Source organism: Phalacrocorax carbo, chromosome 3, assembly GCF_963921805.1.
Source record: "Phalacrocorax carbo chromosome 3, bPhaCar2.1, whole genome shotgun sequence".
NCBI lineage: Eukaryota > Metazoa > Chordata > Aves > Suliformes > Phalacrocoracidae > Phalacrocorax > Phalacrocorax carbo.
This window is the reverse complement of record NC_087515.1, coordinates 77990550-78007610: the sequence shown is the minus strand read 5'-3', so window position 1 is coordinate 78007610 and position 17061 is coordinate 77990550. Positions and strand designations below refer to the sequence as shown.

General features: G+C 38.5%; 1 protein-coding gene across 2 annotated transcripts in view; it reads right to left on the bottom strand.

The window, feature by feature from the left end:
• The window catches only part of SLC22A16 (solute carrier family 22 member 16), a 37024-nt gene that overhangs the window by 15049 nt on the left and 4914 nt on the right, over positions 1 to 17061 (bottom strand). For both annotated transcript variants that reach the window (XM_064447464.1, XM_064447465.1), the window contains exons 2-3: positions 2942 to 3418; positions 6 to 123 (exon numbers count right to left, since the gene is read on the bottom strand). In XM_064447464.1, coding sequence (XP_064303534.1) covers positions 6 to 123; positions 2942 to 3418 — 595 coding nt within the window. The remainder of the gene's footprint in view (positions 1 to 5; positions 124 to 2941; positions 3419 to 17061) is intronic.

Below are 17061 nucleotides of genomic sequence, written 5' to 3'. Positions count from 1 at the left end.
CTTACCATAGCAAGGAGAAAGCGCACAATCATGAAACTGTAGTAGTCAAACGTGAAGGCCACTGCGATGCCAAATACAAACTGACCAGCACTTGTGAACCATATAACACACTGTCTTCCCAGTCTGAAAATCACAGCAGTAATAAAATTATGAATTACCACAAACATTCTATTAAAATACACCTGCAACTCCAGAAAGCCTACCTGGAAGGGACTTTGAAAATACTGTACTTAATACTTCCACTTACCACAGAAACTCTGGTTTAGTTACTTGTATTAATTTTTCAGTAATTCCAACTTCCAAGAAAAAGGAAGCTCCTATGGACAGAACTTCCATTCCACAATTCTTGGCTGGCAGCAATGTGCAGAAGTGGGCATTACATATGCTCACCTCCAGTTTCAAGTTTAACATCTACCTAACTAATCTGCATATTTACTCTGTCTTATTTATGAGGACAGCAGGTAAGACTTGCTTTTTCAGATATTTTATAGTAAGTACTGTCTAGTTAATAATTTCTAACAGGTTAACTGTGATAACACATGCCATCTCTTGCCAAATTAACAACCAATTTAGATAGTAATTAAAGACTTCTATAAGATATTTCTGTCCAGTATTTGAAGTTGAATTCTCTAACACTGACAATTACATAATTCCCCTGCATTTTCTGATTGCATCACAGCACACATGCTTGCATATACAAACAAAGAAATCCAGGAAGCTAGTATACTAACAGCAAAAAAAAAAGTCAAATACTAGCTTCCCATTAACAACATAGTAATTTCCAGTGTAAAAGAATGGCATTTAGCAAAAAGGAACTTCTATTTGTTTATCTTCTTCCCATATCTCAGGGAGAAAATATACCAGGTAAAGCCAGTTGTCTCTAAACAAGTGAGCAGATGCTATCAATAAGAAGCTCATCTGAGGAGAAAACCTAAAATTCTGCAGTAGATATACAAGACTCTACTGAGGATTCATTACAGTCTATCTACAAATGTTCTGTAATACTAAATGCATGGAATAATTTTTCTTCCCTGGTAATATTCTCTTGGACTCTTATTACCTACTCCTCTGCAAACAGCTTTTCTCATATGTGGATATTACATTTAGACAGAGAGTTTGTGGACTTTCAGGGGTGCAGGCTCGTTTGTCAGTTTTTCTCTGTATTTGGTACTACATTAAAATAACTCTTATTTTTCTTGAACCTTGACCTGGAGTCATGCATTGTCTCTGACCCCTGCCAGAAGAGATCCCAGCGAGTCCTAGCTGTCAGAGCTCTTCTGTTGGGAAATCTGCTAATTAGGAATGGGAGAAACCCACAAACTTATTTCCCACCAGCCAGGATGTGTCAGAAAATAATAACTTTCAGCTGTAAAATCTACAGTTGTAAATCTATAACTCAGAATGTGTGTATTATCCTAACTGGCTGTCCGTGGCTTGAATTAATGGAAATAAGAACAATGTGATCATAACCTTATAAATCATGCCTAAATATTAATTAATAAAGCTATGAATGATTTAAAGGGACTCAGAACAAATGTTGGCATTCTATTCTAGTTTTGTGTTAAATATGGTTTTACAAAGCCTTGCATTGGGAGACAGTATTGATTCCATGTGTTCTAAAAGCCAAATTAAAAAAAGATCATCTTTACTTTTGCATTCCCATGTTGTAACTGTCACATTGTAGCATTGTGCTAATAAAGGAAAATCATATGACAACATACCTGGTTTCCTTTTTCTGCTTATACTGTTAGCTGTGGGATAAAACGTCACCCTCCACCTAACAGAGGTGTTAGTCAACAAGCTCCTTTATAGAAGGAGATAAATAACACTAAACCAGCCTTCAAAGCAAAGCACAGGTACATAAACTGCCTGACACAAAACCAAGTACAATGCAGCTTAGGCGTTTGACTGTCATATGGATAGAGGGGCATGGCTGGGCATTCTTCTGAGGTGTGAATATGTGTATTTGTATCGAGAGAGAAAACCAAGAGAAGCAGGAGGATACAGACGTACATCCTGGATCTCACTATTGCTTCTGAGTCCAGAGCTCTGTTGCTGGATCTCAGTGCATGATCTGAGATACCATGCAAGGAGGAACTGTGAGAGGGGAGCAGGCTGAAAGACAGCCTTGGTGCCATGAGCAAGGGACTGCTCGGGTCAACTCCCTCCACAGAATTACTCTCCTCGTGCTCAAACAGAACTTTGTACATGCTGGTAAATGAGTGAAACTACAGCACAGCTCACTGAAAACCATTATTCCTCCTATCTGGACTTCTGGACTTTCAAGAGACTGAAATTTAAGCTATCCATTCAGGGAAAAACTACAATTGGACAGTAAGTAAAAATAGTGTATGGGTGCTTACTTTAAGAACGTGGGGCCTCATCAAGTCCTCAGAGCCTTTGATTCAGCCCCACAGAGCTGTATTCATGACAGAGCTTAGGAAATGTGATTTTAAAATACATTATTTTTAACCTTCCAGTAGCCCTTCAGCTGTTTATCATATACAGAAATAAAAATCTATGTTTCTATGAGGAACCTCTCCTCATAGAAAACGGAGTGAAAACCTACTCCCAGGTTTTACTGTTGCTGTTACTACTAACTATTGCTATTCCTGTTAAAAAAAAAAAATTATCTAGCAGCAAATACTACGTGCACAGGGAAATTTGAGGGATCAAGGCCTAGAACAATGGCTGATATAAAGTAGAAAAATATTCTAAAAGTAAATGATTTGCAAATACATTTTAAAATTAATACTTGCTATCAGCAAAAGAAATTGAGTTAAACACCTCTGTGAATAAAACAATATCCAAACCTCCTGAATTGTGAATACATAACTATGAATACACAACTATGAATACACAATGAATGAAAACAACAAAACAGGTAGATATGCATGGTGTTACTGCAGTCCGAAGCTCCAATTTTCAGATGGCACTTTACCTGTCAGCAATGTCACCAAAAATCACTGCTCCAATCAAGACTCCAAGCATGAATGTAGGCTGGATTAATTTTGCAAGCCATTCTCGGTTACAGACCAGATCCCACTGTGTAACGACAGTGCTCTTCCACTTCGTATCATCATAGAGAAATCCATCGGAACAAGAAAACATGGACTTGTTGCCTTTGTATTCATATGCCAGATTCAAACTGACTTCTCGTTTGGACCTGCTGCACTGGTTAAGTTCCCAAATTTCTCCATTTTCCAGCTGGACTACAATGTAATTTTCTGTTGATGTCCATAGTGTCCAGATGTTCTCTATACTTGATTCAGAGGAGTTGTAGAAAAGAACACTACTCACATTTCCAGGGATCCCACATACAAAGTTAGGAGTAACAGCCATGAACACAGATGCTAAGTAATGGATACCACATGACATAGCTTGAAAGGCAGATGCAAAATAAACACATGCTTGAAATCTGTAAAGGGAAAGAAAAAAGTTTACTGAAGAAAAGATCTCTACACATGAAAAAAATCAACATAATTATTTTGCTGGGATCAGTAAATGGAGACATCGTTAGAGTGCCTAGTGTTTTGTTATATCGTGCTGCTTCAGTATTAGCTAAGCCCTGCAACAGACCAAAGATGAGAAAAGATCCACAGCAGAAGTAACCTATTGTCAGGAAATAAATGCTGCTTTAAGTCATGTGTTTAGCTGTATATAGAGAAGACCATTTAAAAAGAAACAATTCTAAACTTAAGCACTTAGTTTGAAACAACCTTCCACCCTCGATTTCTGTGTAGTACATCCCCTCAAAATAAGACCTTAGATTACTGGACTGGTCAGAAAAACTAAAATGTTGCAACCTCAGGTTCTGAGGGAGAGAGATATGCACATCAAATAAAACAAACCAAAGGCATTACGCCCTTCATTTCACCTAATTGTATCTATGTAACTGTATTCCATCTATATTCCATCTCTCTTTATTGCCTCCAAAAGACAAAGAGAGATTACATGTAGACACATGTAAAGGCAGATACAATCTGAACAGCGTGAAATATTTTGTACAAAAACATAGCTGTAAACGGGGTTGGGTTTTGGCTTAAACAGGGTGTGCAGTTATGCATTAAAGATTGTATCATAAAGCAAACATGGTAAAAGAATGTTTTATGCATAGCCTGAATTTTGGCATTTTAACAGCTTTTAAAATATGCTTGAGATGCAAGTAAATGTTAGTATATAAATTGCACATGTATTCTGAATTTCAAAAGACTTGCAGTGAATTCTGGTACCACTGACGGCAAATTCTAGGCAGTTTCTGTTAATCTAAGCATAAGGAGTCTTTTCCTCAACTAAATGTTAAAATTATGCACATAATCAGTACAACATCTGTTCAGAAAAAAACAAAACAGCTTTAGTTTCTCTTCCACTTTTTACTTCCTGAAGGCAAATCAATTGCACAAATTTGAAGAAGCATTTGATGAGCTTCCATATATACAACCTTACTGCAGTACGCGCTGGGCCTTGGTAGTATGAAACAAAAAGCAGCTTTTTTTAAAATGATCAGAGGCTATCTCTGCTGAAGTTATAGGAAATGATGCCTAAAAAACAATTGCCTTGAACTGTCTTGTGGGAAAAGTCAGAGCAATTGCAATCCCCATTACAAATGCGACCTCTCGAGCACTCCTCTCTGAAATGTATCTAACCTAGCCTTGAATTCCCATAATAAAGGTTGCAACAGTACCTAGCCTAGGACTTTTAAATCATCTATAATCCCAATTTCTAATGAATTTCTAACCTATCTATAGCCAAAGTATTTAAATAGAATTTGCTGGATGCATTGTCTGAATGTCCAATTAACCTTTCCAGTTAAACAGTTCTCTTGTGTAACCCAACTCCATTCACCAACCTCATTCTCCTCTGCCTTTTATCTTGTGATTCTTGTTTCTTTCCTTGGTAAATGTAAACCCCGTTGCCTATCCTATCTTTCCAATGGCATCACTGCTGTTCACATGGAGGACTTTTTATCCCTATTTCTCTTGACAACAGCTCTACTGACTTTTCCACAGGAGTCGGAGGAGAGGGCTAAATTGCTAAACCCACCATGGTAGCTCAAAAGCTAGTGCCACTTCCCTCTTGAAGGCTCAGCAAGGCAATACTCACACAGCTGCTGTGCTGCTCTTTCCCAACAAACCTTGTGAGACAGACGGTCAAGAGAAACGGAACGCAACCACAGGATCCCTTAAGCCTATCAATCCCCTCTCAAGAGAACAGCTTCTTGAGGACGAAGTAGCTAACCATAAACTAAAGCAAAACTAAAACAGCTCTGAAAAGGCCTTTGGACTATCTTGGACCACAAAAAAGAAAAGATTATTCTGAAATTTAACCTTTGTCCCCCTATTAATGCAGACAAATATGGTCAGCAACATTTTTTAATTCCTCTTCTCTAGTTTCATTTTAACTGTTCCCATCAAAAGACACAACTCGTTTTAAAAATAGCAAAGCAAGACCAAATTTAACAACTTGGGCTATTGTTGCAGTACGCAGAACGCCTGAAATCAGGATTAGAAGACCTCTAGCAAATCAGCAAATTTAATCCTGAGAAGCTGTGCAGTTACATCTTCTACCATCTAATAAAAAGCCACATACCTGGAACCAAAATCCCCAGGATCTGCAATGTCTGTCATTATGCATCAGGAAATTGCAGTGTCAGATAGCCCAGTTGGTATTTCCCAGACAGAGGAAGAATTAAATAATTTCAAACTCCCATCCATTCACCTTGAGTTTCTTAATTAGCTGTCACAGTACAACAAATATCAGGTTCAAGAGCACCACCCGGGCTTATGATTTTGATCAGGTCTAGCTCATCTCTGTGCTAACTGCTCCCTTGGAAGTTTTATCTTATCTCTTCATGAATGCTTCTTGTGATCGTACTTCAATAACCATTTTGACAGAATACTCCACTGTCAAATCTTTCTTATGGAAAGTTTCTCCTTAGTCTAATCTCAATGTCCCCTTTTTCAGTGTAAGACTATTAGCAGCTTATAAAACATTCTTGTGCAACCTTGAATAAATCTTCCTTGTCTTTTATCACTTTGTTGTACAGAATTATCAGTTATCCCCCTCTAATTACTTTCTAAAACTATATAACTTACAGTCACTCTTTCATCATTTTTCCTTTGTGTCCTATTGAACAGTTTCCACTGTATAAAAAGCAATAAAGGATTTATTTGAAATATCTGTGTCATGCCATATTTCACCCATCTTTTGAGGGTTTAACTTAGAACTAGATATAACTGATTCTTGTAAAAACATTCTTCCATTTTCAATGTTATGAAAATCTTATTCAGTTCTACTTAATAAGATGGAAGAAATCTACTCTGTAACATCACTTTTCTTACCTAATTTGCAGCACCTATGCTAAGCAAACACAAGTGAAACAGAATGCCGTGTTTACATTAATAGACATAATTTATGCTGTTTACAAATTAATTTAAAAATAAGAAAAATGTTTTGACAGCAACATGGCCATGTTGTTGCAGAATCCTGCAGGATGGATTGCACTACAGTTTTTAACCTCTAACTGTTCAATAAAAAAAGCCGTGGCGCAGGCAGGGGAAGCAGGAATAGGGAAGAATAAGGCATGGTGTGAAGCTAGGAAAGCGTTTGGCAGCACCAGTGGCTGAAGGAATCCCACATCCCTGCCAGCACACTAATGGGCTGCTCCTCTGCCTGTAAAAACTACGTACTGCTCTCTCCAGTAAAATTCCACAATGGGCTGGCTAAACCTCCCTCTGTGTGTGTATATATATATTTATGTAACACACACAAAAAAAATCCCAACCTGAAAGCTCTCTTTTGCCGTGAAGGCAAAATTCATTGCTGACTACACTAGTGTTGTAATAGCATCCCCACTGATGCTAGACTGAAAAGCCCAACCTAGGACTTTCCAACCTAGCCCAACAAAGTGGCCAAGAATCTCCTGTGGGTAGGAATTGCATTTCTTCTAGAAAGACCAATTGCGCAGAGGTCAGGAGATTCATTAACTTGCATAGTTATCAAAAGGAGATGATTAGGCCATTAATGACAACATCTAGAAAGCATGAAAAGTATGTAGGGAGGATGATACATGAGATGGGAGACTACTATAGATGCATTGAACTTCGCTTGCCAGAAGAGCTGAAGATTGAAAAGGGACAGAGAAAGACCCAGTCCCAGCCTCATGGTAGACACAGGTTTGCTAGAACAGAGGTCGGGGCAGCAGACAGTGCTAAGCAAGAAGGAACATGAAGCTGCTGCCTGCTCTATTCCTAGCCTGGGATCCCTCCCTTTGGACATTTGGGTGCATGAGTTTTATCTCAGCTCTCTTGCTGTGGCCATATCAATGCTCTTCCTCAATCTTAAAACCCTGGGGCTGCTTCTTGGCCCGTGCTCACGAGACAGCTGAGCAGCTTCTCCTGCCTTTGTGGGAGGACTTGGTGCTGGGGGAACACAGCTGCTCCTGCTTGGGGGGCCTGGAGCAGCCCCTGCGGCACACTGTGCTGGGGCAGGAGGTCACGGCAGAATGTATACAGGTCAGACACTTCAGTGACCCTGAGGCACAGGTTAAAGTCTATACTGTCCCTCCTGCCTACTGTGAATTATTAGCATTTTTCACAAATTCTTAATTTAAGAACACCAGACTGGTAAGAAACTCTTTTTATTACTAAGCTTCAATCTCTCTATTGCAGGCAAACATGTAATATAATCTTTTTAGTAAACTCACGAAACTCCATTTTAAAAGTTAGATTTCCCTGAATAAAGAGATACTGCTGTTCATGCATCAAAAAGTTAAGAAAAAACCATTGCAGTATCAATAAACGCTATTGAAAGTCATGAAAGAGAGCAAGGCTTCTTTCAGCAAAGTCTGTGACCTATTTTCCTGGACTGATCTGAAAAAAAGGCAGTTTTTGGCAAAGGTATTTTATATGCCAGTTATCTTCACGTACACACATCAGATTATGTACCATAAATTGTTGCAAGTAGTAGTTTTCAATACATCTTTTACAGATTTTTTTTCTTTTTGAAAAGCATGCTTTTTAAATAACTGTGAACATGATGACTGTCCTGAAAGGTATGATAGTCTCTTGCAGTGTTTTTCCATGTCTTCAGTGATTTGCCATGGGAGATAATTATTTGGCAAGTACATTTTGTCACTTTTGCCAGGGGTGTCAAATATAGAAGTCAAGAAGACTTTGTAGGTTACTGCTCCAGTATAGAGACTCTTAATGAGTGCCAGAAGTCAAATGAGCATAAAACTGTCTCCACAAAAGCTTGAGCAAGACACAACATGAAAATGTTTCAGTCTTAACATATTTCTGTGAAATTTCTCCCCAGTTATTATTTTTTGTCAATTTACAGCTTACAGTAAAAAAGACTTTTACATTTTCAGACTCTTCCACACAAGATTTAAGATTTCACCAGGAAGAAAAGCAACTGATAATATCATAATGCCAGTACCTGAATTGAAGAAACATTCTTCCATAAAGATAATGAACTAGGTCTCAGACCACTGTTGCTCTAGCTGTAGTCTCATGGCACAACATACTCTGTGACACTGTCACTGTGAGGTACTTCCTCCCTTCTCCTTTCCCAGAGTTTGTTCATCCCCTGAGACATAGTACACTCTACCCTCAGCTGCACCGGTACTTTTTATGTGGATGGGCTATGAATTTTATCTGGGAAACTGATTTAACTCGAAAAAAAAATTCAAAATAGATTATGATTTTAAAAGATTAAACCAAGCCAGATGAGCAGTTTGATTCAAGTTGTATTGCATTCATGCAAACAGTCTGCACCGGTCTATTTGAAAGGTGGTACATCTGGCAGGCAAAAATATCTGAAGTGGTCATTGCTGCATATGTTAGAGAATAAATCCCCAGCCTTGGAGTACTTCTACCATTGTCAGTTATTGCACTGTAGAGATGGGACAAAACTCATTAGTTAGACACTAATTTTATGTTAAGTAAAATATGTTGTTCATAATATTTGTTTCCTTGTCTCTCCACCAAAGAGAGGAGAGGGTAAATTACTATACTCCTCAAAAGCCAATATAAAACATTAAAAATCCTTTCAGTGTTGGATAGAGTCACAAGGTTGTACTGTGATTAGCAAAAGATTTGTACTACTCCACAGGTTTTACAAAAACTATTTTTACTGTCTGCCTTTTCAACCACCTTGTTAACAAATTGTGTAATCAGAAAACATAGTATGTTTTTGTTGTGCAGTGTACACTCAATAGGATGGCTTCAGTGGAAAGAAATTTCCAGATATTTACTATTTCCGAAAGAATGTGTGTTCAGTAACCACTTTCACCTCTGTATTCCATCCTGGGTTTTTTTAATGTGAGAGAAGCCATTCAGCATTCTTTCCATTCTAAACCAAAAAGCTGTGATGCACTTACACATTTATATTTTCAGAGGAAAGGAGCTGAATAAGACTCAGGAGCAGTATTTTTGCTATGGTGCAGAGATGCAGATTTGGAAGCAGCCTTAAATATATAACAGACACTGCCTTATTTGACTTACAGTGTCAAGAGTAAACTTCCTTGCCTCCTAAAGCTGGTTTAAACTACACTAAGACTTGGTCTCAGCCCACATGAGCAAAATAGTTATTTCCAGAATTTGTTTTTGGAGGCAGAATATGCTGTGTTTGATTTCGAGTTTAAACATACCAACAACATGGATGCAACAGGAATAAGAAAGCCTGTACAGATCAGGAAGGCCCCAGGAATTATATATCGTCACTGGTGACAACGTGTGCCTCAACATGCAGTCACCAAACAGCAGACACTTACCAAATCATTCTTACAATTGTCTAAAACTGATTCTCTGAGCAATTGTAACATTAAACTTAGGCATGTTTCCCTTTAAGACAAGCCCAGCATGTATTCACCAGAGTCAAGAAGAAAAATATGTTGGCTGCTCACTCTTGCACCATACTCTAGGCTCCTTAAGTGCAAGGAAGATAAATGCTATGTAACCTGCCATGGAGGAATCAAGCTACGAATGGATTATCTAGTGAAGAGAGAGATCTACAAGACCTGCCTGTGTAGAAAATGCCAACCAAACATCTCGCTTACTGTGAGGAGAAACTGCAGTTTTTCTCCTTCACATATTTACAGTAGCTATCTTATAACTAGTAGAAATAAAGCAATAAAAGGGAGAAAAAAAGTGGAAATTTAAAACTATCATTGAAAATAATGGTCAAACATTAAATGGTGTGCAATAATTTCTAACCTTCTTCTGGTCAGCTTTCTTTTTGATTATCAAAATCAATATGAAATAAATTCTTGTAATTCTGGTACGTTTGCACCCATACAGGTATCAGAAAAGCAGCCCTTGAACTTGAGGTCATGGCCTCAAGTGGGGCTACAGCAGTTACCAGTGGAGCAGCAATCACAACGGGAACAAGGCTGACAAGCACGAATGGACTGCGATTGCAACAGCAATTCCATCACTTTCCAATAGCAAAGATGGAGTCAGTCGATTTCATTCTAGTTATCCACTTGTCCTTTCTGCTTTATGAATGTCAAGAGTATATACCAGGTAATTTAATTTAAAAATAACACAATCATGCAGTTTTTAAGCTATTTAGGTTTGTTTTGGAATTATTTCGATCAGTGCTGAACACAGCAGAGTGGTTATGCTCGGACAGTAGTAATACTTCAGGCTCTATACATTCCAGGAGCAGATTTTTTATAAAGATCTACCATTTAGAAAATTAGCATGTACTCTGTCTGCATGATATATTAGCAGCATTACTTCTCACAGGGAAAACTCAATTCCAGTATCTTTGATAACACTTGTTTTCTTTTTTGGGGACAAATGCAAATTAGGTATTTAATTCCCTTCCACACTGTAGTGTTTCCATCAGCTTATGTGAGCAAATCATTTGACATCATAATCCTTAAAGTGTCTAATAGAATTTAAATGTTTTTATTGAGATTCCATCTAATTATAGACATAGGCAGTACTTCATGTATAAACTGTTAGATTTCGTTTTTCCTTCCCCATTTAGGAAATCAGATGTTTTCCGCTGTTTACCTTGATGACATATTGCACTGTGTTTAAACTATGGAAGCTTACATTTATTTTATCTCTTCTTTTTCCTGTCTATAGTCCTGAAATAAAAATCCTCTGTTTTCATATGAATTATATTCTTACTAATTCGTTATTCTACTTACATATCTCTATTGCAAAACTCTAAACTTGGTATAGCTGAAGGTACAAACACATGGATTGAATACCTACTTTACAGTGGTGAAAACTGTCAATTCCAAAGCAACTAGCAATCTATTCTTCAAAGACTATTTTGCAAAATAATTAAGCCTTACTGTTGTCATAATTAAATGATGCTTCTTAGGAACTTTTTTTGTTTGTTTGTTTCCTATTCATAGCAACACCTAAGAAGAATTGAACGCAACAGCTCATTTTCAGTCTGAATTCTACATAAATTCTCTTCATGCCATGCCACACTTATTGCTAAGCATACAACCCATGGCTTTAAATTTCTATATTGGAAATTTAATTTCTCCATGCTTGGAAAATGGTTGTAAAATATCTCATTCTTCTAGGTTTTTGAAAGTCCTCATGAGAAAAGTTAAAACAAGTAGGAAATCTGTATAATTAATTAATTTAAGCACACTGGACATCACTTTCCTAGCACGTTTGTTACCATTACTGCACATACTAGTATCTTCTGAGTTTTCAGTTAGAAATAATGAGTATTAACTCTGTGGATCAAATTATGTTTAAACCATTTCTGTAAATATTTGACAGAAATGTAATGGAATTTTGGGTTACTCCATTGTTTCTTCCTTCATATAAGCAATAATTTTACCCATAGCATCAATTTTGCAGTCTAGAATATGATTTGGTCCATTTCTTTGGGCTACAAAAAGCATTGTATCACCTGGATAATGGGTCATTTTACTCTCCTTGGCTCCATTTGCAAGTCTTAAAATGTTGTTTTGTTAATTCTGACTTTAACCACAGCGACTCTTCACCAAGAGCAAAACAGAAGAGCTGAAGCAGACACCTTTGTCTTACTAGCTTTTTTAGGAATATTTCACTAATAAAAAAGAACCACTTAACAAGATGTTACATTTAGGGAATTGTGTCAGATGATACTGTGTCTTCGAAAATTTGAGACAAAGTCAACATATACATCAAAGCATGGCTTTAGGAAAGGCAACTCAGTTTCAGCCAGAAACTGAGCTGTCTTCGCTGCCAAAGACAATACAGCAAGTTGCAATTCTGCCTGTATGAAATTCTACACTTGAAATTCTACAGTTCTACAACTTGAAGAAAGGGAGTTGATATAATGTTCAGTCTGGTATAGTCAAAGTGTTGCCTTCTGTTAAACTTGTTTTGCCTTATGTATGAATTGTTTAAGTACATCCTTATTTGGCAGCTGTGTTCTGCATTCCAAAGGAAAATAGCCTCCACACCAACAGCTTTTCTCTCTTTGTATAACAGAATAGCTTGTATCTTCCACAGACTTTGTTAAAGCTCAGTTAGGACACCAAAGAGGAGGAAGACATAGGTCCTTCCTTCCTCTCTTCAGGAGTCTGCACTGACGATCCACCAAGAGTTCCTCAGCTAGGGCTGTTCAGAGGCTCTTGCAAAGTCAGCCAGTCTGTCCCACCCATGTTCCTTCTCAGCCAGGTTAGTAGCCTGACAGGCCTATCTTCTCCAAGGCAAGGCAGGTTATCTCTAAACCCACATAAAAGAAGGTGGAGACTCCCTTTTTACATGGAGTCACATGGAGAGGACAAGGGGGAATGGACACAAGTTGCTCTTGGGGAGATTCCGATTGGACACCAGAGGAAAGTTTTTCACAGTGAGGACAGTCAGCCATTGGAATAATCTCCCCAGGGAAGTGGTTGACTCGGCCACATTGGACACTTGAAAGAGTCGTCTGGACAGGGTGCTGGGCCATCTTGTCTAGACTGCGCTCTTCCTAGAAAGGTTGGACTAGATGATCCCTGAGGTCCGTTCCAACCTGTGATTCTGTGAAGGTTATTGAGCACAAGAGGACTTTAAGCTTCTTTTGCAGGTTCGTAGCTCACATTCCCTCGAAACTGTTCCTCTTCTCTGCAAATGTGTAACCCACTCTTTGCTTAGAGGTCTTCAACCTGATCTCCCCAAATGGTCATGGGAATCTGCCCCATAATAAGCCTTATTAAATGATTAATTCCCACAGGAAAGCTTTTCAGTTTGTTTAGTTTTGAATAGCAGCCTGGTCATGAACTTCTGACCAATTTTTGTTGAATTGTATCTCCTTCCAGTTTCAGTCCTGGAAATTGGTTTGGCTAACCTGTGTCTTCACAGGACAAGAAAAATATTTCTGTTTTCTCTCCTCTGAGAGATTTACACATTGTAGAATATATAAAACAGTATGAAATGCCAAAAGTTGATTTAACAGAGATTGGTTATTTGACATGCTGCCTTTGATTCAAAATAGACAAAGAGCTTTTTTACAGCCTCTCTAAAGAAGACAAGTCAAAATCTTAACAGAGTTATTGATCTTTCCAAAGAAAATATATTTTCATTAGTTTTATTGGTCATTTGTCTCTTTCATGACCAACAGAGTAGGTTATTCTATATTGCTCTTGATTTCTTAATGGAAAGTAACCTTTTCATTTCCTGTCATTCAAGGAAGATCATTCTACTACCTTTCTCTTTAAACTGTTAAAATTGGAAGTAATTTAAATAAAAAAAAAAACAAACAAAACAGATTTGACTGTTTCCAAGGCTAAGAGTGCACTTTGACCTCTTACTAAATATATTAGGTAATGCTCTTTTACCTGCTACTACTTCCACAGTACTGTCAGGTTTTTTCCTTGAGTCTTTCTCACATGATAGCTCATACAAGGGAATGATCTGGAATAATGCTGTTTTCTAACCTTACATAAATATTTACAAGCAATATATGGGTCCCATTCTCTACAAGAATCAAATAAAGCAGTCGGATTCTGCTCAGACCTACCTGGATTCTTCTACATAAATCTATTTTTGTACCAACTGTCCCCTCTATTCCCCGTGAATAAGTGAGACAGAACTGAGTTCGGCTACGCTGACCTGCAAAGGATGACAGTTCTCCCAAGAGCCTAAAATACAAGTGTAAATGAGATGAGGTCCCAGTTGCTCTGACCCTGGGACTAACATGAATTATCTCTCTCAGAAGGGTGGAGCTGTAACAAGTTTATGATATTTCCCAGCTCTGCTGACCGGCACCAGTTCCAAATATACAGAAAAAAAATCCAACTAATAATGTGTTCTGGAGTATAAGCCATGAATACAAATTATTTAAATGAAATGTGATCTCATCAGTATAATTTCAGCATATATCCAACAGCTCTGTGTCAAACAATGTTTTTGGATATTGCTTATCTATTATTGCTCATTTTCCACCTTTTGTATTTGACTTGTATTCTGATACCAGAAAGCTGTGCTGCCGTTCAGCGAGACCTGGACAGGCTGGAGAGTTGGGCAGAGGGAACTTAATGTTGAACCTAAAATTCAACAAAAGCAAGTGTAAGGTCCTGCACTTGGGGAGGAACAACCCCATGCACCAGTACAGGCTGGGGCTGAACTACTGGAAAGTGGCTCTGTGGAGAAGGACCTGAGAGTGCTGGTGGACAGCAAGTTGACCCTGAGCCAGCAATGTGCCCTTGTGGCCAAGAAGGCCAATGGTATCCTGGGATGCATTAAAAGGAGTGTGACCAGCAGGTCAAGAGAGGTTATCCTCCCCCTCTACTTCCCCCTAGTGAGGCCACGTCTGCAGTACTGTGTCCAGTTCTGGGCTCCACAGTTTGAGAAAGACAGGGAACTACTGGAGAGAGTCCAGAAGAAAGCTACCAAGATGATCAGCGTACTGGAGCATCTCTCTTATGAAGAAAGGCTGAGAGACCTGGATTTGTTCAACCTGGAGAAGAGAAGACTGAAGGGGGATTTCACCAATACTTATAAATATCTGAAGGGTGGGTGTCAAGAGGATGGGACTGACTCTTTTCAGAGGTGCCCAATGACAGGACAAGGGGCAATGGTCGCAAGCTGGTACACAGGAAGTTCCAACAGAACATGAGGAAAAACTTCTTTACTGTGAGGGTGACAGCAATGGAACTGGTTGCCCACTGAGGCTGTGGAGTCTCCTTCCCTGGAGACATTCAAAACCTGCCTGGATGCAGTCCCGTGCACCCTACACATCTGATGCTGCTGCCTAATAGTAATGCCTCCAAATAATAGGAAGAGGAAACCCAACTTCACCTCTTAATGAAAACATTTTATTGACGAAAAGATTCAGTCTGTGATCCAATGGATGGTATTTCTAGATTCCTCAAACCACATTTTCATGGCGTTTGATTTTCAGAGAACATTTGCTCCAAGTGAGGTGAGCATTATAGTTTGGCTGTCATGATATTAAGGTACATTAGGTCTCTAGGTAATTTCAGAATTTTTCAGAGACAGCTGAGATTTCTGTCCAAGTATATAGACAATCTGACAGATCAACCATCATTATTAGTACCTGTAAATCTCTGTCTTGTACAGGTTGTCATCACACTTTTCCCAGTCTTGGCCTTGCAGCTGAGTCATAGCTGCCTCAGCCGATATTTTCTCTGTCTTGATCCTTTTTCCGTATTTCTGAGAAGTTGCTAATCCCATGTTCTTGCTCAGCAGCTATAGCTTCATGCTTCAAGCTGCCTTAAATGAAATGTCAGCTGTGTATGTATCTCAGTTCCATTCTTGTTGTATATAGAAAAATGGTAGCACAGAAATTTTCATAGCATGTGCTGAAGGCTTCTGGGGCCTTAGAAAAAGTCTTTAAATTTAACATTGTTTTCTACTTGTAGCATTTAACTTCCTGAAGTAAACTGTTCAAACTTTCCATGACTAAGCCCTTTTATAAAACTTTCCTTCCAACTTTGAGATATCTTAGTACTGCTGAAAATCATGACTACTATGAGAAAATTATTGACAAAGCTTTTATAGGAGTGATATCCCAGTCCCGGGCATTGTATTACAGGGAACACGCTGTGCAGTGCCTTATGTATTTAATTTTCATTCCTACCATAATATTTGGGGATGAAACAGATGATATCAGCTCCTTGATATGTGTGATAATTGCCTCATGCTGCCATAACTATGTCCATGCTACAACTTTGTCTAAAAGCCACCCTGGGGGGTTGCCAACATTTCAGAGGTGCAGTCTGAATCTCAGCAGCTGGTTTACAAATTGTAATTGATTTACTAGCTTTAAGTTTCAGTGTTGCTTTTATTGCAGGTTTTAGCCTTAGAGAAGTAATGGATAGGACAAGTGCTATTTCATCCTGCTTTTATTTAGTTATTCTTCTATTATTGTAAACTACTTTTTAAACTACTTGTATTATTATAATCTACTTTTCAGTCCAGAAACAGGCAGGGTGAGGTTGCCAGCGCATGCATGCAGCACACTTTTTTTTATGCAGATCCTGTACTAGACAGCCTCAGAGATGACCTGGATCCCAGCAAATACTGTCAGTAACTCTTACAGACCACACTGCTAGTGTGTTGTCACCATCATCCAGGAGCACTTGCCAGTATACAACTTTGGTTCTGAGTCTTGAAAGTATTTTTACTTTGGCCTAGTCAGCCATAGATAATGAGATCTTTGTTTAAGCTGCTAGAGTCTGCTCTGTGAAAACACACGGCCTGTCTTGCTTCTCCAAGGCTATGCTATGATGCTATTTGACCAACGGAATCAAGTACTCCTTGCAAAATATCCAGACATGCCCTGGCCCCCAAAAAAAGGCAAAAAAATGAAATGTAGCCAAGTCCACTTATTTTATCCTATGAACATCTAAAATGAGCACAGGCTGATTCAGATGTTGCAATATAGCATAGTTATAAAGCTGAAGAACATTTATCATGCATTTCTGTCAAACACCATCCCTGACTAGGAGCCAAAAGAGGACTTAGATTTGAGATTCTTCTGTCTGGCACATTCCAGTAAACACATACAGCTGTCCACTGATACATTTTGAAAACTGAATGACAGATATGTTGTAATAAACTTTTCCACTGCATAAGGTAGCCAGTA